At 35.0% G+C, this 24,704-nt stretch overlaps 1 protein-coding gene across 1 annotated transcript in view; it reads left to right on the forward strand.

The window, feature by feature from the left end:
* PKHD1L1 (PKHD1 like 1) overlaps positions 1–24,704 on the forward strand; it is a 166,633-nt gene that overhangs the window by 16,484 nt on the left and 125,445 nt on the right. The window contains exons 6-17 of the mRNA XM_005563935.5: positions 2,996–3,089; positions 5,967–6,020; positions 6,545–6,618; positions 7,879–7,921; positions 11,799–11,869; positions 13,356–13,466; positions 15,776–15,865; positions 17,392–17,660; positions 18,816–18,907; positions 22,191–22,350; positions 22,632–22,767; positions 24,258–24,401. Of these exons, the coding sequence (XP_005563992.3) occupies positions 2,996–3,089; positions 5,967–6,020; positions 6,545–6,618; positions 7,879–7,921; positions 11,799–11,869; positions 13,356–13,466; positions 15,776–15,865; positions 17,392–17,660; positions 18,816–18,907; positions 22,191–22,350; positions 22,632–22,767; positions 24,258–24,401 (1,338 nt within the window). The remainder of the gene's footprint in view (positions 1–2,995; positions 3,090–5,966; positions 6,021–6,544; positions 6,619–7,878; positions 7,922–11,798; positions 11,870–13,355; positions 13,467–15,775; positions 15,866–17,391; positions 17,661–18,815; positions 18,908–22,190; positions 22,351–22,631; positions 22,768–24,257; positions 24,402–24,704) is intronic.

Here is a 24,704-nt window from a genome sequence, read left to right on the forward strand (position 1 = left end):
TTGTAAATTTGTTTGAGTTCTTTGTAGGTTCTGGATATTAGCCCTTTGTCAGATGAGTAGATTGCAAAAATTTTCTCCCATTCTGTAGGTTGCCTGTTCACTCTGATGGTAGTTTCTTTTGCTGTGCAGAAGCTCTTTAGTTTAATTAGATCCCATTTGTCAATTTTGACTTTTGTTGCCATTGCTTTTGGTGTTTTAGACATGAAGTCCTTGCCCATGCTTATGTCCTGAATGGTGTTACCTAGGTTTTCTTCTAGGGTTTTTATGGTATTTGGTCTAACATTTAAGTCTCTAATCCATCTTGAATTAATTTTCATATAAGGAGTAAGAAAAGGATCCAGTTTCAGCTTTCTACTTATGGCTAGCCAATTTTCCCAGCACCATTTATTAAATAGGGAATCTTTTCCCCATTTCTTGTTTTTCTCAGATTTGTCAAAGATCAGATGGCTGTAGATGTGTGGTATTATTTCTGAGGACTCTGTTCTGTTCCACTGGTCTATATCTCTGTTTTGGTACCAGTACCATGCTGTTTTGGTTACTGTAGCCTTGTAGTATAGTTTGAAGTCAGGTAGCGTGATGCCTCCAGCTTTGTTCTTTTGACTTAGGATTGTCTTGGAGATGCGGGCTCTTTTTGGGTTCCATATGAACTTTAAAGCAGTTTTTTCCAATTCTGTGAAGAAAGTCATTGGTAGCTTGATGGGGATGGCATTGAATCTATAAATTACCTTGGGCAGTATGGCCATTTTCACGATATTGATTCTTCCTATCCATGAGCATGGTATGTTCTTCCATTTGTTTGTGTCCTCTTTTATTTCACTGAGCAGTGGTTTGTAGTTCTCCTTGAAGAGGTCCTTTACATCCCTTGTCAGTTGGATTCCTAGGTATTTGATTCTCTTTGAAGCAATTGTGAATGGAAGTTCATTCATGATTTGGCTCTCTGTTTGTCTGTTACTGGTGTATAAGAATGCTTGTGATTTTTGCACATTAATTTTGTATCCTGAGACTTTGCTGAAGTTGCTTATCAGCTTAAGGAGATTTTGGGCTGAGACGGTGGGGTTTTCTAAATATACAATCATGTCATCTGCAAACAGGGACAATTTGACTTCTTCTTTTCCTAACTGAATACCCTTGATTTCTTTCTCTTGCCTGATTGCCCTAGCCAGAACTTCCAACACTATGTTGAATAGGAGTGGTGAGAGAGGGCATCCCTGTCTTGTGCCAGTTTTCAAAAGAAATGCTTCCAATTTTTGCCCATTCAGTATGATATTGGTTGTGGGTTTGTCATAAATAGCTCTTATTATTTTGAGATACATTCCATCAATACCAAATTTATTGAGTGTTTTTAGCATGAAGGGCTGTTGAATTTTGTCAAAGGCCTTTTCTGCATCTATTGAGATAATCATGTGGTTTTTGTCTTTGGTTCTGTTTGTATGCTGGATTACATTTATTGATTTGCGTATGTTGAACCAGCCTTGCATCCCAGGGATGAAGCCCACTTGATCATGGTGGATAGGTTTTTTGATGTGCTACTGGATTCGGTTTGCCAGTATTTTATTGAGGATTTTTGCATCAATGTTCATCAGGGATATTGGTCTAAAATTCTCTTTTTTTGTGGTGACTCTGCCAGGCTTTGGTATCAGGATGATGTTGGTCTCATAAAATGAGTTAGGGAGGAGTCCCTCTTTTTCTATTAATTGGAATAGTTTCAGAAGGAATGGTATCAGCTCCTCCTTGTACCTCTGGTAGAATTCAGCTGTGTATCCATCTGGTCCTGGACTGGTTTTGGTTTGTAGGCTATTAATTATTGCCTCAATTTCAGAGCCTGCTATTGGTCTATTCAGGCTTCTTCTTCCTGGTTTAGTCTTGGGAGAGTGTAAGTGTCCAGGAAATTATCCATTTCTTCTAGATTTTCTAGTTTATTTGTGTAGAGGTGTTTATAGTATTCTCTAATGATAGTTTGTATTTCTGTGGGGTCGGTGGTGATATCCCCTTTATCATTTTTTGTTGCATCTATTAGATTCTTCTCTCTTTTCTTCTTTATTAGTCCTGCTAGCAATCTATTTTCAATGGCTATGTCTTCATCTACTGTAATGTATTTATCCACGCCCGCTCACCCACCACTTGTACATTCAACTTGTTTCCAGGGTTATAATTACTATATTATTCAAGTTTATAATCCCAACGGCAATAACAGAGAATGTGTAACCTTGACAATTCTAGGTACTATTTTTTGAAGAATTTATATACAGTAGGTTTAATTTTTTTCCAGTTCTTTGATTTATGTAATTAAACTTATTTTTTCCCTATTGACCATTTGTATTCCTTCTTTTATACATTAACTGTTTATCTCTTTGGCTTAATTTAAAGTTATTCACCATTTTTCTTATTAAGTTACAAGTATTCTTTATATTTTAATGATAGTAACCATTTATATGTTATATGTAAGAAATATATTTTGAATTTATCATTTACTTTTAAAATGTATTAATGATTTTTCTGTCATCCAGACAAATTTTGATTTTTATTATCACATCTATGGATCTTAATCTTTATTATTTTTTCTTCATTTTTAAGTGATGGGAGATCCTACTATCCAAACTATATAAATATTATATAAATTTTCACCTATTTTTCAAGAATTGTTATGGTTTTATTTTTTATATTTCATTTTTATTTCATCTAAGATTTCTCTTACTTTTCAGTACAGAGATCCTTTTTATTTTCTCAAATAATCACCCATTGACCCAAGCAGTACTTACAGAATATCATCCTGTCTTCTATGCTATACTTCTCTAATCTATAAATATTTATAGATACTCATTCATGTTTTATTGTGTTTGTAGAACTTTCAGAACAATGCTAAACAATAGTGGCAAACATGGGGTATAAGTGTCTGGGTCCTGGTTTTATTGGGAAAATCTCTTATGTTTTCTTATTAGGTGTGTGGATAGATGTTCTTACACAGAACCTTTTTGGGGTTTTTGTTTGTTTTCAGGTACACTAATAACAATCCAAGGCAGAATCTTCACTGACGTCTATGGAAGTAATATTGCACTAAGCTCAAATGGGAAAAATGTTAGGATTTTGAGGTAATCTTGATTTGGAAATACACTCTTATAAATGAGATATAATATTCCAGAAATAATGGGCCAATGATATTAAATCCCATTACAATGTGGTAGAACTAACCAGTGTGTTTTCAGCCATATTATAGAAAGTAAAACAGACTGTTGGAAGATTCATTGACAAGAAAGCAATGGTCGATATGTCTTTCTTTATTGGTCTGATGTAATTTCTTATTGTTTTGTGATGGATTTATTAATAGAAGAAACTCACAGACAAGTCCAACAGTAATTGAATTATAGTCATACAAATTTATTACTAGAGGCCTTTATTACTTAATCTAACTGCCTCATTTTGTGTATAAAAACACCTGAGGCCTAGAGGTCACATAGCTTAGTCAGGGTCAGGAGTAGAACACTAGTAGAACACAAGTCTCGTAACACAGTATTTGACACTTTTTCTACTGCTTCATGATATACAGGCAAGTGCTGAAACCAAATATTGTCAATAACTCATTAACAGGCCAAGCTTTGAATCCTATTTTTTCCATTTGCCAACTGTGAACTAGACAGTAACTTTGGCTAGTTAGCTAATGTCAAAAAAAAAAAATTGTCCACATTTTGGACTGAAAACTAGCATTGTCACTAGAGTTTCTTCCTGTAGCATAGATGGTATTATTTCCATCCTGCCTTTAAAGACTGAAAGCCCTATTTATTTCCTATAGAAAAAAAGTATAGACTCACAATTATGGCTTTCAAGATTTTATGTTTATCGAATTCATGCATAAAACAGGTAAACGGATAAGTTAAACAATTCAGATAGCAACTCAACAATTAGAGAATTTTTTGAATGCTATAAAGGTGAGGTATACACACACACACACACACAAATATATAATTTTGTAAAACAAGCAATTTAAAAGATTTTAATAAGTGAAATAAAGATTTATCTGGCATTGTATAGAACAGAACCTTTAATTAAATCACATTTGTATGCATCTATAATTTCCGAAAATGTTCATACTAATTCCTTATATGTAATAAAAGAACTTCCAAGTAGAGATATTTGACATTTTATATATACTGATTAGTAGAAGTAAAAATTTTGTCTGCTTCTCATAGCTGAGTGTTATGAATGGTTTTTATTCTAATTCTTAGACAGGGTTTTCTAAGTCATCCTTTCCCATAATAAGGCCAGGAAATAGAAAGTTTAACTTTCAAAAAGAGTTTCCTTTTTTCCTCCACTGAAACTGGAATTTATTTCTGCTTAATATAAGGGTTTGGATGGAAATTATTCCATGAAATCACAGAATTGCAGTGAGAGGGGACCTTAGAGGTCAGGCTACCTTATCCTTACACTCTGGAAATCCTGAGCTATTATATGTAAATTCAGATTTTTTTTTCACACATCTATTAATGTGTGGGCAAGAAAGTCTTGGAGCTGAATTTATCTCATTTCTACCATGTTAATTATGATACCAGGGCTCCCGAGGCAATTTATTATGCCTGGATTCTGTTAGTAGGGAGGGAGTTGAGAGCAATAGGCTGTGTTCTGGACAGGAATTCAGGAGACCTGCTTCTCACAAATCTTGTTCATTCAACTAAATCTCCAAATTCAGACCAGGTAGAAATTATAGAGGACATGCAAATGGAAAGAGGGATTAGGGCTTACTAAGGAGCTTTTGTTCTAAAAAATCAGGTAAAAAGAATTCTAAAAAATATGTATTTAAGACCAAATAGGGTGGTTTTCCTCTAGGTACACATACCCAGACCACTGTGTGGATTACCAACTGTGGTTAAAAACACTGACTGCAGCCAAACTGAGTTTGAATCCCTGCTCTACCCCTCATTGTCTGCGGGCTTGGGCAAGCTGCTTAAGCTTTCTGTTTCAGTTTTTTCATGTGCAAAATTGAAGGATAATAGTAACTAACTCATAAGATGTTTGTAAGGATTAAACGTCGTAGGAACCTATTCCAAGTGTTAGCTGCTAAATTTATTATTTAGCTAGAATGAGGCAGGAGATTAGAAGGAGAATTTAAATCCATGAATATGTGTAATGGGTACAACAATTCAGTTTATCTGCTTATACAATCCTAATGTAATAATCAAATGAATGGACTTATGCATAAAAGTATATTTAAAAATTCAAAATTTTCTGCAAACAAAAGTCCTTATTTTTTATAGTTCAAGTTTGTATCTGGCCTTTTTTTGAGTCTGGGATTTGCTGTCACAAAAGCTGATGGTTTATTCTGGTGTTGCAAAGAATCCAATACCAGTCAGTCACCTGCCAGCCTCCAACAGCATCAGGTACTATCAGCCCCAAAGTAATAGGTCAGACCCGATCACCTGGGGAAATACAGAGGCAGATGCTTTCCCTGCAGCTGAACTCTGACTGTGCTCAGCTTCTTATTTTCATTCATGTGTCACTGATGCTGTTACACATCCTCTTTCTCCTGTTAACTTTGTGATGGCTGTGCTGTTTACCTTAATTCCTATAGTATAAAACCTACTACAAAATTCTTTTTATTTGAGATGATTTAACTTCAGATGGATGAGTTTATTATCTGTTTCTATGTTGTCTTTTCTTGTAGTACTTAACACCTCTAACACATTAAATATGTTATGATTATAATGTTTTATTCGTCTTTCCCAGTTAAAATGTCAGTTCCACGAGGGTAACAAAGGGATCTTTGTTTCGTTCACTGATGTGTCCCAGTACCTACAGCAGGGACTGCCACATAATAGAGGTTCAGTAGATGTTTTATTGAGTGAATGAGTGGTGGATAATAATAAGTGATTGAGAAAAAAAAATTAAGGGAGTCAGTGAGGTTGATGGGAGGAGCGCATTTTTGAAACAATTTGTTAAACATAACTTGATCTTTTCTAATAAAAATATTTGTACAGAGTTTACATTGGAGGAATGCCCTGTGAACTTCTCATACCACAATCTGATAATTTGTAAGTATTTCAAATTATTTTCTTTATAAAAACAAATAGCAGATATAAGCAAACTGAATTTAAATAGTAATAGCTACCAATACTGCATAGCTAAATGCTTTATAATACAGTATAAATTATAATATCCCAAAACAAATTAGCAATCATTTTTACAGTTAGGTGCTACCTTATATCCTACTCAGTCTCCAAGATAGTATAATATGAACTATTTAGATTTTTATGAGAAAACATGTTTTGAGCAATATCTTTATCAAGGAATTATTTCATTTGGCAGTATCTCAAACTCTTTTAAAGGAATATTAAAGGGCATAGCCAAAATTATAAAATATTTTTTGTTATATAAAATTTTATTCAAACATCTCCAATGAAGTCTAGGAAATGATTTTATTTTACAGAAATTTTGGTTGTTGCAACAATTTCTGTCCTGATTCATATTCTGAAATTAATGAGTTGTTTTTAAGAGAAATACAATATTCTAAAATTTTAGTGTCAATATAAACTTTGACATTAACGTTTTTTATTAGGTATGGTCTAAAACTGGATCATCCAAATGGAGATATGGGTTCCATGGTTTGTAAGACGACTGGAACTTTTATTGGCAAGTGTTGGTCATCTTTCTTCATAATGCTTACAGATGCCTTATTCTATTTCCCTGTTTTGTATTCTCCTAGATATCCCTCCTCTGCCTTTTGCATCAGTTTTTTTTTTTTTTAAGTATTTTCTCTTTTCCTTGGCTTCTTTTCACTTTCATGCCAGCATGTATGAATTAGTCTTTTCTTATGGTTTATATATAAGGTAAACTTCTTCAGGTTTCTTTTTTTCTTCTTTTTCCCTTCAGCATTCCATGTCTAATTTGGCTGTTTTGCCTGTTGCCTTAATTTTGCTCTGTTCTTTTCTTCTTGACCTACGTCCTCCAGACACATAGATTGTGTGTGTGTGTGTGTGTGTGTGTGTGTGTGTGTTACAGAGTCTCGCTCTGTTGCCCAGTCTGGGGTGCAGTGCTGCAATCTCAGCTCACTGCAACCTCTGCCTCCTGTCTTCAAGCAATTATTGTGCCTCAACCTCCCTAGTGGCAGGGATTACAGGCATGCAACACCACGCGTGGCTAATTTTTGTATTCTTAGTAGAGATGGGGTTTCGTCATGTTGGCCAGGCTGGTCTCAAACTCCTGATTTCAGGTGATCCTCCCGCCTCAGCCTCCCAAAGTGCTGGGATTACAGGGGTGAGCCAATGCACCTGGCCTTCTTTTAAATCTTGAATGGGCTTCCCTCCCTTCTGTCTCAGGCCCTTTGCAATCTTCCTATCCTAAACATTTCAGATAAAATGTCATGTTCTCAAAAAGGCCTAGGTCATCACCTGTCTTACATTCTCAAAGCTCATTCTACTTTTTTTTTTTAACAGCCTTATCACAATTTTTAGTTCTCTGTGTCATTGCTCTTGGCTAACTGTTCCCTCCACTAGACATTGTGTTCTGTTAGAAGAAGGACAAGCTGTGTGCTCACCCTACATCTGCTCTCTCAGCCTCTAGTACAGTGTCTGAACAATTAAATAGCTGTTAAATAAATAAAAGAAATTTCAGGGCAATATGGTTACATATCTGTTCTTTTATTATTCTTCATTCATGATCATATTTTGCTAGGTGTTTCTAGTTATAACTTCAAGACACCTCATTGTGTATATTTTTATATAGTGGCTGCTTTAAGACAGTTCAATTTTTATTTCTTTGATGATGAATAGAAAATTGGATAAGTACAATTTTGATTTTGTACTTTTTCTCTGCTTTTAAATCAGCTTTGTAATATAGAGTTATTGTTCTTCTGTGATTGGGAATTTGATGGTGTATTTTCATTAATTCCAGGTCATCACAATATCAGTTTCATCTTAGATAACGATTATGGAAGGTAGGCTATTTTGTAAATAATAATTTTTATAATTTATTCAACTGGGTAAATAAGATAAAATGTATATTTACTTTGTGCCATAGATGCAGAGGTTTAAAAACTTAACTACTTTATTTCCCCAAATTAATAGTTAAAGAGTTTGTGATTTCTTTTCTCTCATAATTTAGGCTTCATACATAACCTTTCTGTTGTAGGGAAATCTAGCATTAACTAAAATAACATAAACATCTTCACTTGTGTTATAGAAAAGTATTATTTTATGTACTGCAGCTTTTCTGATTTAACTGTAACTTTTTAAATAACTAAAGCAATTAAATTCAAATTTAAACTAATGGGAGAATAAATAAAACCTCATGGTTAATATTACCTGATAAAGATTTTCTTTGAAGTTATCAAGACATAAGGAGTTATGAAAGATGGTAGTTATATCTTTCAATTGTGCATCTTAACAGCAATATTAGTAACTCATATTTATGACTTTTAATAAAACTAGAACTCATTTCCAGATGTTCTACATTCTAATTTCAGTAAGAAAGATCATCATACTTTTATAGAAATATCAGAGTATGCAAATCTCAATGCATGTTGAAACCCCATATTATAGATAATAATAGTGAACATTTAGCAGCAGACATGGTGTTAAGCACTTTACATACATTATCGAGTTTAATCCTCCTAAAGAAGCTCCCAAGGATAAATTAAGTGTTATCATCCACCCTATGTTATCCACTGGGAAAGTGAGACTTAGAAACATTAAATAATTTGCCTAGGGATATTCAGCTAGTAGGAAGCAGCATTAGTGTGCAAACTCATGCCATCTAACTCTAGGACCTGAGCATTTTATTCCAGTGCTTTGCCATGACTGATGGAGTGATTCAGCAACCAGTACTATATTTCATCACTACTTACGATACTGATCCAGGATTCCATACCATAGCAGGATTTCCCTACTCTTGGGAGCATTTGCAAATGTGTGGAGAATCCCCTGACTGTCACAGTAACTGGGTATGTTAATGGCCTTTAGTGGGCAGTATCATGATGTGCCAAACCCAAATCAATTGTTCTGCCCAAAATGTCACAGTGTTTCCTATTGAGAAAGTGAGTTGACAGAAATCCAAATAAATTGCATTAACACTCAATCCTACTACTATTGATATAGTAGATCAATAATAGGAAAGATCTGTTAATTTATTTTTTGTCTCTGAACAATGATCAGAGGTCTGAAAAAATGGCAATATTACAATCAAAGTAGATATTATTCCTGGCAGCACTCACAGACTACAAGTGAAGGATGAGATTTTGTCCCTTCATGTATGGAACTGCAATTGGTTAGTGAACTCAAGTGCACTAGCATTGTATTTAGAGACCATCTACTTCTAGACATCTAGAGGCAATAGGTGTCATTATAACAAAATGCTGCCTGACTGGACACTTTATTATAGACCAATATAGGCTAGACCAAAACTAAGAGTAAATCAGAGTGGAAGATATATAAACAATGCTATAATACAACTTTGTGATTTACATGGGACACATGACAGGGTCCCATAACTTAACAATTATTCTCTTCAGGGATGACCTACTTATATACGACTTGATAAGACAGGGCAACAGGATTTTGTTGAACATATTAGAAAACCATATTAGGGACAATAATTATTGAGTTTTAAATGATTTTTTGAACTATACATGATTTTTTAAAATGCTCTTAGTAGCAACCTTCCCAAGGTGAAAGAAAAATGAATTCTTAGTTCTGAGTCTGTATGAAAAGCATTAATTGCCAAATCCATCATATGTCTCTCAGAGAAATAATTATCCAAAAATAGAAGATTTGAGTGATCAACGTTGAATGTGATTGATAAGTACTCATAAATCAATATGCTGCATTAACATGCCCAGAAACTTTCAATTTAGAAATGCCAGCAAGTTCACATATAATAGAAGCAAAAATACTGCATTAAATTGTTGATTCTATGGACTCAATTTATAATTCCACCCCCTACCCAATTTTAAAGCCAATGCCTGTTCCTTTGTACAAATGCCTTAGAATTGAGGAAATTTGTGTTTCTATATAAAATATTCTTATGAATTTAAGATAACTGTTAGAAATATGACATTTATGATTTTAAAGCCTAGTTTTAAGATTACATGGTATTTTTTGAATGTTAAATCATTCATTAACTTATAAAGCTGATATTTCACAAATTTCATGAGCATTGTTGAATATCAAATGAACCAATTAAAGGCCTTTCTGTGGCATCTATTCTGTATTTCTTTTAATAGCCAACCTTCTCTTCTCTATTACCCCAAGTTCAAACAACAGCTGTTCCAAACTGATAAGGTTCAGACGACGCTGCCTTAATTGAGAAATGCCTAGTCATTATCAATGAATTAGTGAAAACAACCTCAGTGTCATCCAAAATAAATTACATTCAAATTTTATTTCAGGAGGCAATTTCCCCACTAACTTAAGAAGCAGAGTTAATTTTTGAGATGCAGGATCTGACCAGATGCAATATCGTTGGAGCTAGCAAGGTTTCAGATCTTTGGGAAATCAGCCAAAAGGCTTCTGACATAAAAATATGAAATCTAGCATGAACTTCTTAAGTAGCTAATCTAGCATAAAATATTTCCAGAGACTCTTTAGTCTTGCAAATAAACATGGTAATGCCTGGGTTAGATTTGTAGGAGTGTTAATTATTGGTCTCAATGACAAGATTTACATTATTCTTTTAGATTCTAATTCAGTATAACTATGATGAATAAGATATGAGTCTTAATATTTGAATTTCTTAACTTTTCTAATGGAGAATGTCTTGAACATAATTAAAGTAACAGCATTTAATTTCCAGAATTATTTTCCTTCTTAATTCTTTAGGTTTATAGAAGTATAAGTGCGTATCTATGAATAATAGGCACTGTGTTTATTAAGGACAGTTTTAACCCGGTCAATTATTGCTAATTTGCTGTCATCCACTTGCAGTGTCACACAGATTAGTGGGCGGAGGAGGAGTAATGTGTAATACACAGGTGAGGAGGAGCCACAGCTCTGGACTCAAACTGCCTGGGTCCAGTTCTGTGTCTGCCACTTACTTACTGTGTGATCTTAAGTTAATTCTCTGAAATTCACCTACCTCATGTGGTTGATGTAAAGATCAAACAGCATAATCAATTGAAAGGTCCTAGCGTGATCCCTCATCTTAGAACAAAAAGGAGGTTCTAAAAGAAGACAGACTGGCATGGTCAGCAGAAGATCCCAGCCTTTATAAAGGGTAATCCTCCTGTATGCTTTTTTATGTCAATATAATTTCTTAAAATAAACTTTAGGGCCAGGCGCAGGGTCTCACACCTGTAATCCCAGCACTTTGGGAGGCCAAGGAGGACGGATCACGGGGTCAAGGGATAGAGACCATCCTGGCCAACATGGTGAAACCCCAACTCTACTAAATATAAAAGAAAATTAGCTGGGCGTGGTGGCATGCACATGTAGACACAGCTACTTGGGAGGCTGAGGCAGGAGAATCCCTTGAATCCGGGAGGCAGAGGTTGCAATGAGCCGGGATTGCACCACTGCACTCCATCCTGGCAACAGAGCGAGACTCCATCAAAAAAAAAAAAAAAAAAAAAAAAAAAAAAAAAAAAAAGAAAGAAAGAAAAAGAAATCAACTTTATTGAGATATAGATTGCAATTCAGTACCAAATGTATATATGTATGTCACCAACAACCAAATCAGAATAAAGAAAATTCTTATCCTCTTGCAAAAGTTTCATCCTGCTCTTTTGCAGATTATCACATAATTACTATCACCGAAGTTAAACAAAAAAGTTCCTAAATTAAAGATCATTTAAAGCAGAAAATTTAACCTTTTTTTAACAGGAGTTTTCCACAGAAAATGGCATATTTTGTTTCTTCTCTCAATAAAATTTCAATGTTTCAAACATATGCAGGTATGTGACTTTTCTTTTACTCTGTTGTAGGGGGGGAAGACAGTGTATAATTGATTTAACCAAACCAAAGGCAATGAGTGTAAGGTGTATTATATTATTTGATGTACTGCTAGGAAAGGAAAAATGCCTAAGATGGGGAGTCTAACAGAAAGCTCCAACATTAACCAGGACCTCCCCCACAGCAGACAATACTCTTAGTGTAAGATTGATTGAAAAATAAACTCATTACACTAACACAGACAGCAGGGAAATTTGCATGTTTCAACTTTGGCTATTGGTAGAGGGAGGGAAAAAATCTCCACTGTCAATCTTAACCAATTTACAATGGGATAACCCTATCATAAGTTGAAAATATTGTTAAATTGAAAATGCATTTAATACACTGAATGTGTATTAGCTTAGCTTAGCTTTCCTTAAACGTGCTCAGAACACTCACATTGGCTACATCATCTGACAACACAGTGCTCTGCAGGTACAAGTTGTTTACCCTCATCATTGCGTGACTGAATGGGGGCTGCTGCTGGCTGTGCTGCTCAGCATCAGGAGAGCGTATTTACTGCATATCACTAGCCTGGGAAAAGATCAAAATTCAAAATTCTAAGTACTATATGGTTTCTACCAAATTCATTATTTTTGCACCATTGTAAAGTCAAAAAATCTAAAGTTTGGCTTTGGTAACTTGGAGACCACTGAAACTGTCTCAGATTTATGCTCTCAGTGTGGTCCAAAAGAATCCTCAAGAAGGTCATAATTTAATTTAAAGAGGTCTCAGGTTGATAGTATCCCTTGGAGAGTATCAGAACAAACACAAATCATCCTGAAAGAATTGTACTCCACTCCAGGTCAAGAGTAATGGAAAGATACATTTAGATTTCAAAGATGTTAAAAAAGGTGGGTCTTGGAATCAATCAAATGTGATGTATCTTGGCTTTTCCTAGAAGCTTATTTAGTGTGAAATTCATATGTAAGAATACATAGGTATTTGATAGAGTTAATAAGGATAAATTTTAGTAAGAATCTGCCATATGTCATGTACTGGACTATTTTACAATATACCTACAACTTATATATACAAAGCCACAAGAAGTTCAATCATAGTTAAATGTATTACTAGAAGAGAAAATTATAAGAGGTTGGTCCATGAACATAGGAAAGGTTCATTCTTCAAGAGCGTATGGAAGAAGAGTGGTTCTACCTGCCTTCCTGCTCAGCTCAGGTTTTCCTTACTTCTTTAATGCTCGTATTATGAATGTTGCTTTAATACCAGTCAACACCAAAGCCTGCTCCTCATGGAATGTAAGTCTCTGTCAATGCCATGTTTATTGTCTTTTTTGCAGGATTGCATCAGAGAAAGTAATGAAACACCTAATTGATGCAGTTGGTAACAAAGGTGCTATGGCTAGGTAATTTGGAAGTTTTAAAAAATCAGGCATTTGCATTTATGTGTAATATTTATGGTATTTTATTTAATGTGCTTTTACCCCAGAGGTCACTATGATTTTTCCTTCACAAGGAAGCATTCGAGGTGGCACCACACTGACAATAAGTGGACAGTTCTTTGATCAGACAGATTTCCCCATCAGAGTTCTAGTTGGAGGTATTTCTCATGTTTTTTTGATATATTACCTTTTTACCACTAATTCTGCCTGTTCTTTAATAATTCATAATACTAATAATAGTCTTTTCTCAACTCATGCCTTCAATTGGAATCTGAGTATTTTCACACAGTTATTTGGTTCTGGGGTTTGATACTCTTTCCATTGCAATTTTCCAGCAAGGGCCACTCCCTGAAATCTCATGTGAATAGCACCTGAGCTCTAGGGTTGGCACCAACAGGCTTTGTGTAGCAGCATTGCAGCTGCCATCCATGAATTCCTCACCACAGTTTAAGGACACACCTACCCTTAATTTAGAAGCTCTTAAATGCCCTTTTTGAATGGTTGTTATTTCTCAACGAGTTAGCTAATTGTGAGGAAATTTAAAGTAATATTTTGGGTTGTTCTCCTCATATTCTTCTCATATACTGTGCCTCATCTGGACATCAGTAATCACTGATGATATTGGCCTTGAAAAGAGCAGTAATTTCAATGAGTTGTCTATTTACAAATGCATGTAGGACTTGGTTCTGTGGTTATGCTTCACTTTTATGTGTCCTGTCCAGATCTGTTCAGAGGTAGGCAGCTATGCAGCTCAAAAGGAGTGAATGTGATCTTGGGAATCTTCCCATTCAGCCATAATGACATCACTTTTATTGCTAGTCAGGGGACAGGATGCCTGCCCATGGAACAAGGCATATGCATTTCTACGGTCCTCTTGCTCAAGTACTTTCTACCTTTTACAGAATCTGCCTGCAAGCCAGCCAAAATGTGATTTCAGAAAAAAGAGAAATGGATATTAAGCAACCTCATGTAATATTTATACAGTCTTCTTTCGTGTCTGCATGAATCCTTGCTGGTCATTGGCATACATATTAAAACCTGGGCCATAAATATTTAAAATTCATATATGTATTAATCTGACCAGATTTTATGTTTTAAACATTAAAACCCAGGCCATAATGCACTTTTAATTTATATAATATGTTTTATAATCTGATCTTATGTTTATTTTGCATACGACTATGATGCTGTTGATATGAAAAGAGAATATGTTAGTTTTCTATCATCCTTCATTACCATTAATATGGCAACCAGATTCCAGAGTTTGAATACTCAATAATCTATTGAAAATGTGATGTTTATGTGCCTTTCCTTTGCTTCCAATAAAATGGGTGATTGGTTTAATATACTGTTCCTATTTACTGTTTTCTGGTTCAAATTTCTTGCATCCATAAAACATTCAAAATAATGAAAGGGGCTGGGTGCAGTGGCTCATGCCTGTAATACCAGCAGTTTGGCAGGCTGAGGCAGGAAGATTACTTGAACCCAGGAGTTTGATACCTGACTAGACAACGCAGGGTGACCTGTCTTTACGGAAAAAAAAAAAAAAAAAAATGGCTGGCGTATTGGTGCATGCCTGTAGTTACAGCTACTTGAGAGGCTGAGATGGGAGGACTGCTTGAGCCCAGGAGGTGGAGGCTACAGTGAGCTATGATCACGCAACTGCACTCCAACCTGGGTGACAGAGCAGGACCCTGCCTCAAAAAACACAGAAACAAATAAAATAGTGAAAAGTAGTGTCAAAATTTAAAATTTCCAGGCTATCAAACACAACTTGGCAAAAATGTCTCTCTCCATTTCTGTTGTCCTCACATTTCATGGGCTGCAATTGCCATTTCAGTGACTACTTTCTGAGGCTGACCATATGTGAGGCATTGTGAGGAACACATGGAGGTTTAAAACATAGACTCTTCTCGCAAGTCTAATTGTGCTGATGTAAAAGTTATAATAGCTATCTTTGAAGCTTTTTTCCTGTTTTAGTTTCAGTTTATCTGTGAAAATGCCATTTAACAGTTATTACCCCCCCTTTTTTTTTCATTTGAAGAACTTGGACTAAACCAGCATTTTTCCTACTCAAGAGGTCTGGGGTCATCTACCTTTGCAAATTCTGAATGACACGGGTTTATTCAGCAGTTTATCTCCACGGAACAAAATAGAAGTTTTTACTTTGGATTCGGAAGTGATATCTTGTGCAAAGACATAGTATTATCAAATTATTAATCTCAGAAATTATGAAATTTTCTATCTCAGGCTTGTGATGTTCCACCAGAAAAAATGTTGGTTTCTGGAAGTATGACAATTATTGCACGAAAAGCTTTAATAGAGAATATGTAAAGGAAATAAAGAGCCCCAATTTGCCTCTTGTTTATGCAACTTTGTTTTAATTGCAAAAGTGCTTAAAGATACACTGATGTGATTGCATTCTGAAGTTTCAGTAGTAACGGTTTTGTATCTTGCTTCTCTATAGGTGAACCTTGTGATACTTTGAATGTCACGGAAAAGAGTATATGTTGCAAGACACCCCCAAAACCTCATATTCTCAAAGCTGTATATCCAGGTAAGTTACCATCAGGGAAAATGGCCATTTCTATATTTACATAAAAATAATATATTAGTAAAAATATTATTTAAACTTTTTAGAGTTTAGAATTTGTAGGAAGAATTGTAAGAAATTTCCTCCAAGTTTTAAAATTTACATTTTCCGGATTAGAAAATATTTCTATTAAAATCACTGCCACAAAGCTGCACCTGTGGAGAAAAACCCAGCCTAAATTATCAAGACACCCTACTGAAAACAGCACATCTCTACTGACAGAGCTTAATTATGCTTTTATTTCTAATTAAATTATGATAACTAACACTTGGTACAGTCTACATAGACATTTTTAAAATGCTTTTTTCTGATTAAAAAAGATAAATAGGTGAAGTTAAATATTCACTTGTCTAGAAAAATGTGGGAGTGAAAACAGGAGATGAGAGAAATGTTACTCTAAATTCTTTTCAGACTTTCACCCTGTGACCCAGTGAAATTGCTTTCCTATCTACACTAATAACATTGAAATGCTGTACACGTGTCTGCGTGTGGTGTGTGTCTCATATCTTGCTTGCACAGTGAAAGTTGTTTATAATCGTGTCATTGTTTCACATTTGAAGCCAATTAAATGGTTTACCAACCTCTTACATTTCTTTGGTTTGAATATTAGGAAAAATTGAGCAGTTTAAGAAAATAATTTTGATAATTTATAATTGATGACTTTAAAGAAAATTGTATACATCATTAAACCCTGCTGCTGTAAAAGTTTGAAGTGCTCAAGCTTGTCTTCAACCAAATTCAGCTGAAGAAGAGTAGCCATTATTTTCCATGTACAGACAAGCTTAAGGCTGTTAAAGAAAGAAATAAGCCTAATTGTTGTTGCAGTTGAAGGAAAAGAAAAAGAGAGATGGCTCCTTTCTGATTAGGAAAAAAAACTTAATCACAGGGTTTATTCTGGCAAGTATAGGTACAGTTTATTGAGAGTATCCTGTTTTTGATTCTGTCCAAGAAGGATTCAGAAATCCTAGAGTAGAAGTATTTTTTTTTTAAAGTAAAACAAATATTGAGAGAAACATGAAAGCCAACATTTTCTCTTCTTTGATTAATGGCTTTGTAAGCCATTAATTTACTTTTGTTAGAATAGTCAAGGCAAAGGTTTTGTATTAAAATGGCATGAATCTTGAAGTTTTGCAACATCAGCTATATCATAAGTAGAAATTACTATATATTATCTTACATAAAGCACTTTTTAAATGCTAGATGTTTTACATATGTATTATACATAATTCCTATAGCAGCTATGCAAATATTATTACTCCCATTTTACACATGTGGAAACTGAGGCTCAAATAAGTGAAGTAATAGTGAACAAATTGCAGGCTGCCCCCTGGCTACAGGTAAGTGTAGGGGAATATGTAATTGTTTTGTTTTCACACATGCTAAAAATATGAATTGATATACAGAGTCTATAACCCACACCCAAATAGAAAGCCCCTGAGACATTGCATTATGATCCTGATGAAAGACTTATTTTATTTCATCACACTTAGGAGGGAGAGGCCTGAAGCTTGAGGTATGGAATAATAGTCATCCAATACATCTGGAAGAGATACTGGAATATGATGAAAAAACCCCCGGGTACATGGGTGCCAGTTGGGTAGATTCAGCTTCCTATATTTGGCCTATGGAACAAGACACATTTGTTGCACGCTTTACTGGATTTTTGGTGGCCCCAGATTCTGATGTTTATAGATTCTACATCAAAGGTGATGACCGTTATGCTATTTATTTTAGCCAGACTGGACTTCCAGAAGATAAGGTAGGGAAACCTCAGAATACTATTTGATACTATAAAAACATTATGATGATGTTTATATGTATCTTACTTACTTTAAATCAAAACAAATGAATGTATTACAAATGTATGAGAAATGATGTCATGTGGTTTGGCTCTTGGCTATTATCCTGGATATGATACAAGATATAAGATGATGGAAAACCTATAGCCTACAAGAAAATTTCCCATACCTGAAAATATTTCATTATTCTACATTTACTTGGTCATGAGATAAAAGTCATTTCACTATTTTGTTTTTTTCATAAATAGAATTATACATTCAATTTCGTATGTAGTTTTTTGCATACTAGTATTAAATACTAATTTTATTAAACAATTTATATAATCACTATTTTTAATGACTAAGTACTGTTATTACATGGGTTTACCAAGCTTAGATAACCATCTCCCTACTGATAAGTTTTTATTTACTTCTGGTGTTTTATGACCACAAATAATACTACTCTATTGAACATCTATGTTCATTAAACTTTTCTGTATTTGGGATTATTTTGTTAGGACAATTTCACAAATATGAATCTAACAGATCAAATCAATTTAACATTTTATGACTCAACTTATGTGGCAAAATTGCTTCCCAAACTGGTTGTGTAAGTTTAAATTGCTACCTGTAATTTATGAATTCTAATTTTTATCATAGTTTGTACTCCAAAGCATGTGTACTCCAAAGATGGTATAATCATTCATAATAGGAAGCCCAAAGTCCTCTCACTCTAGTGTGCAGAACCATTTAGCAATCTTTGGCGATCTAATTTGGATTAAATCTCTCAAAGTTCTCCACAGAGCGAAAGAATATTTTATTTGTCAATAACTGCCTTTCTCCTGGTATGTATCTTCTTAGTTTCCACTGCAGTTCTAGTTATGGAAAAGCTATGATCTGTGTAGCATACTCGGTACAGTACTGTTGATGTTACTGAAGGGTAGAAGGAATGAAGTGAGCTTTGATAATTTAAAAAAGTATAGCATAGTAGATAACAGATCTTAAAAGAAAAATATAAAGTAGTTTTACATTTTTCTACTTATGAAATTTCTAAGACTGAAATAATAAATGATAAATAAATAAATAAGTAAAGTTGAAAAGGTCTATTAATAAATTCTCCATCTCTCTGGGATTAGGTGAGGATTGCATATCATTCTGCTAATGCCAACAGTTATTTTTCCAGTCCAACACAAAGATCAGAGGATATTCATCTGCAGAAAGGAAAAGAGTAAGGTTTTTTCTTGTCGTTAAGTTACTGTGTGGTATTTACAAACTTTATGTTTATATTTTTAAATATATATATATTTTTTAAATTTTATTTATTTATTTATTTTTGAGACGGAATCTCCCTCTGTCACCCAGGCTGGAGTGCTGTGGCCTGATCTCGGCTCACTGGAAGCTCTGCCTCCCGGGTTCATGCCATTCTCCTGCCTCAGCCTCCTGAGTAGCTGGGACCACAGGCGCCCGCCACCGCGACCCGCTAATTTTTTTGTACTTTTAGTAGAGACGGTGTTTCACCGTGTTAACCAGGATGGTCTCGATCTCCTGACCTTGTGATCTGCCCGCCTTGGCCTCCCAAAGTGCTGGGATTACAGGCATGAGCCACTGCGCCCGGCCTATATTTTTAAATATTTTCAATTTATTTTTATTGGTGGAAGTGGATATTAGTTTATTGGCTTAATTTATAATTGGTCATTCGCTATAATTTTATTCGAATGTGTTTCTTTATTTTCAAGAATACTGGCATTCAGCTAACCAGGGAAATTTGAAGTCTAGAATAACCCTGTTGCAAACTTACACTTTTGTGAAATTACTTGATCCTGTTCTTAGTTCTTTACTTGGACCTCTCAGTCAATCCATCCATCTAATTTCTCTGTTCCTGCAGCTGAGCTCTTCAGTATTGCTAGGGAAAAATCACTAAACCACATAGATTGTTGCCACTATTAATGTATATTTGTTATTAACTGGTTTATTCCAGGCCCTGAGCCAGGTACTGGAAATTTGAGAATATTAAAATACACTGCCAGAACTGACAGAGCATATCGCTTAGTGTTGAAAGGTCAAGTCCAAGGAGCCGATGAGTGGGATTATCATCCAAATACCAGATAATCCCATTCAAAAAGCCATTCAGAATTCCTAGGAAACAGGAAGATAAAAGACATGATACATTCAAAATGGAGAAGGTGGTGGAATGGAGTTAACATGAAGAACATCAAAAGATGCACTGAGATCATATTCATCATTTGGATCTATTAGACTTTACTATATAACAAAGCACTTCAGACTGTAGCAACTTCAAACAACAAGTGTGTATTATTTTTCACAATTTTATAGTTGGCTGAGCTGTTCATTTAGTCTTGACTAGTTTAGTTGGGGATTGGTAACCTAGAATGCCTCGCTCACATGTCTGGAGCCTCAGCAGGCATGGTTGAGTCTTAGATATCTGGGGCATCCCATTGCACGTGGTCTCTCATCATCCAGGAGACAAGCCCAAGTTTCTCACATTGTGGATGTGATCCCAGCAGTAAAGAGGGGAGTCCTAATGCACACACACTCTCCAATACTCTGTCTGTGTCACATTGGCTGATATCCCATTGCCCAAAGCAAGTGGCCAAGCCTAGACTCAAGGATGCAGAAATAGACTTCCCTTCTTGATGGGAGGAATGCTTTTTTCTTTATAAATTTACCTCATCACCCTTTCAGATATTGATGAAGTTATGCTCAGAGGCAGCATCATGAGGATCTTATGGAACTGGACAGGGAGGGTTGGGATCAACGGAACCTGGGAGCAAATTAATGTTCTCACACTGAATGTTCTCGCTGAGGTCTTGGTAATACTGACATGGGGAAAAAGTTTTATTCCTTTTTTCCTCCTTCTTCTACTTTCACTTCTTTATATATTAAACATTTTCTTCTATAACCATGAAAACTACTGGGCCAGGTCAGGATAAATGGAGTGCCTGATTAATCCCTACTGCAATTAAGTGTTAGTACATTTTCAGACTTTGGCTTGTTCTTGGAAAATGAATTCAGTCTACCAGCTTGGCAGGAGCACAGAGTTTGAGTGAAAGCAACTCCTAATACATCTGCTGCCTGGTGTCTGTGCTCCTGCAAAACCAGCTTGGAATTTACATACTGTGCTTACAATGATTGCTGTGAAATCTGAAATTGAGGCCACTCTAGCTGGTTTATTATAATGTGGTTTTTCAAGCCTTTCCAAAGGTAGCTCATATTGCTAAATCATTCTACTCAAATACCACAAATATAGTTTCCTCTAGTGCATATGTTTTTGGTCACCTTATTCTGTTTGGAATTCTCCCTCAGTTACTAGTTTAAAAAAATTTTGAATTCTTAAAATTCCATTAGCGTTTGTTATTCATATGGAGAAAGGAATAATATCTGTTTTATGAAACTTTTGTGACGATTAAATATAATAACGTCTGCAAAGTGCTTAGTTTATTGTCTAGTACAAAGAAAGTACCTAATTAATAGTTTAAAGCCATGAGTAAGGATGCAAAATTTTAATGGTTCTTCTTTGAATTCTGATCTTTAATTAGTGTTGATCATCTCAAGTCAGCAGAACTGATGAACAGGTTCTTATGGAAGTCAAGAGCCTGATATAATCCCCAAATATCAGTTCCATCGGGCGATGATCCAGAACCCCATCATTCTGCACATATGAAACATGATAAATTTCCCTCATTCAGACTCTTTCATGAACTGTGGATACTGATTCTCCCTATATAAGAATGTATGTTGAGTGATGTGAGACAATTTAGGGAAGCTCCCAGCTGTCCTTTCCAAAGATGTGAGCAATGGTGACATTGCTAGAGATTTAGAGGAGAAGCAGTAGTTTTGTACTCTCCTGTAACAGCTGCTCAGTGAAGGCATTACCTTGGGTACCCAGTAGGATGAGGGGCAGGAGACATCAAGAATCAGGAATTCAAAATATAAAGTGAAAATCCCATCCAGCTAGTTGGAGGTCCATAGTAAATCTGACCAGTAAAAGTTTCCTGAGGCAATATTTTATTCCCCAAGTTACAAATGGAGCCAAATTTAAGGAACATGAAAGTAGGAACTTTTATTCCTGACAAATATAACCCCTCAGGTATAAAATATATGCTATGTCTAAGCCTGACATTTTCTTGAACACATTACAATATTTAACCTCTGCATGTTGTCTCTGCTATATGCCAGGGACAGGGTTATTTTTCAGGATCTTGAGTATAGGAAATAGTATTGTCTTCAATAAATATTTATTGACTAAGCTGAATGAATTACTTATGAATGAGAACAACTTTCTACTAATGCAGATACCTTACATAATTCATTTTATTTTAACAAACTGCTATGAAAATTTTAACATTTGAATATTTAAAATATGAGATACTACAATATAAGTTATTTAACAGGCAGGCTTTTAAAATAATGTTGATATTTTATTCATTAAAATAATATCATGGCAAGTGTTGTGGAAAAAAGTTATATTCATTAGTTACTCTATTTTCCAGATATTATATTGAAATCTTGCTGCAGGAGTACACATTAAGTGCATTTGTTGATGTTGGACTGTACCAGTATCAAAATGTTTATACTGAACAACAAACAGGAGATGCAGTGAATGAAGAACAAGTTATCAAATCCCAGTCGACAATCATCCAGGAAGTACAGGTTTGCTATGATTATAGTTCCACTTACAGAAAGTAAATGTCCGAAGGCAGGATCTCAATTTGGTTATTAATTTTACTAGGTAAGATACTGTTTTAGGTGAAAGCAGTCATGGACAATTATTGAATTATGACTTTGAGTATCTGTATTATAAGCCGAAAAGGCTGTTACTTGTCATTTGTAGTAAAATAGAGCAATAAAGTGACATTGAATAGCTGAGTTATGATGCTTTTAAAGTATATATAATTTTCATATATTAAAAATATTTTTTAATTGGAAAATAGGTTATAACATTAGAAAACTGGGAAACAACTAACGCAATTAATGAAGTTCAGAAGATCAAGGTAACCAGCCCCTGTGTGGAAGCTAATTCATGTTCACCTTACCAATACAGATTAATCTATAATATGGAAAAAACTGGTAAGTTATAAATAATAAGGGAGATACTGTTTCTGTTCATGCATAGATGTAGCCATAAAGTATTTGCTCCAGTCAAATTATACTGTCTAGAAAATATAGTTTTGATGATAGGCTAGACAAAGAAGCAGAAAAATATATTATGGTAAAAAGCCTTCAGACTGGGATAGAAAACAACATCCATACAAATAACTTTCTGGCATATACCATCATTTTCCAATAATAATGATAACTATATATCTAAATGCACATGGAATTTATATATCTGTTACTCACAGGTGTACGTTAAGAAAATGGGAATTGTGAATAGTTAACCCAAATGCCCATCAATGATAGACTGGATAAAGAAAATGTGGTACACCATAGAATACTGTGCAGCCATAAAAAGGAACAAGATCATGTCCTTTTCAGGGACATGGATGGAGCTTAAAGCCATTTCCTCAGCAAACTAACTCAGGAACCAAACACTACATGTTCTCACTTATGAGTGGGAGCTAAACAATGAGAACACGTGGACACAGGGAGGGGAACAACACACAGTGGGGCCTGTTGCGGGGTGGGGTCGGTGCCGGGAGGGCATTAGGTTAGTTCATGCTGGGCTTAAAACGTAGGTGATGATAGGTTGATAGGTGCAGCAAATCACCATGATATACGTTTACCTATGTAACAAACCTGCACATCCTGCACATTTACCCCAAAACTTAAAATAAAAATAAAAATTTTTAAAGGAATTAAATTCATCATTGCACAGAAGTAAACATGTCTTTCAATTTTTTAAATTAAATGATAAGCGTATGGAACACCAATTTTTATCAGCTAAAAAACAAAAACAACATTGCATTTCTTTTTTTTTTTTTTTTTTTTTGAGACAGAGTCTCGCTCTGTCGCCCAGGCTGGAGTGCAGTGGCGCAATCTCGGCTCACTGCAAGCTCCGCCTCCCGGGTCCACGCCATTCTCCTGCCTCAGCCTCCCGAGTTGCTGGGACTACAGGCACCAACCACGACGTCTGGCTAATTTTTTGTATTTTTAGTAGAGACGGGATTTCACCGAGTTAGCCAGGATGGTCTTGATCTCTTGACCTTGTGATTCGCCCGCCTCGGCCTCCCAAAGTGTTGGGATTACAGGCGTGATTCACTGCGTCCGGCCGTATTTTTATATTTTATAACAAATCCTAAAATATAACTTTCACTATTAATGTTAATTTTTTTAACCAGTAAATATTGATGATTGTTTATTCTTTGCCAAATCCAATGATTATTACTGTGGGAATATTAGAACAATAAAATATCAGCCCTGTCCTCAAAGAGATCACAAATTAAATACTCAATATTACTGAACTTGAATCAATTTCAAAATACAATTTCTCTAAGTGATAACTTACATGGTACAGAGTGTAGGTGCTTTAAAAATGTAATTACAAGACATCAGTGTTGGCTGCGGTAGCTCAGATTTCAACTTTTCTGTTTGTTTGTTTGTTTTAATCCAATCCAAAGTCTTCCTACCTGCTGATGCTTCTGAATTCATACTGCAGTCAGCCTTGAATGACCTCTGGTCTATAAAACCAGACACAGTTCAAGTAACAAGAACACAGAATCCCCAGAGCAATATCTACACGGTAACATTCATATCAACTAGAGGTAAGCATGTATTTAATTTTGCACTTGTAGGAAACAAATGTATATCCTGTGCCACTCTAAAAGTTCTATAAGATGACAGAGAAAAAGACTTAGTTTAATGTCAGCAGAAATTAAATGGTTATTTTTTTCTATGGTAATTTAAATTTTAGTTGTATTTCAAGGAATGTACAACTCCAATGCATGAGAAATGCACTATACATACTACAAATGCATTTTCCATATAATAGCCTATTTTATAAATTAGTAAAAACTAGTGAAAATATTCTTTCTGAAAATAAAATTTAGGCAAACCAATATTGTCCA

Source organism: Macaca fascicularis, chromosome 8, assembly GCF_037993035.2.
Source record: "Macaca fascicularis isolate 582-1 chromosome 8, T2T-MFA8v1.1".
Classification (NCBI taxonomy): Eukaryota; Metazoa; Chordata; class Mammalia; order Primates; family Cercopithecidae; genus Macaca; species Macaca fascicularis.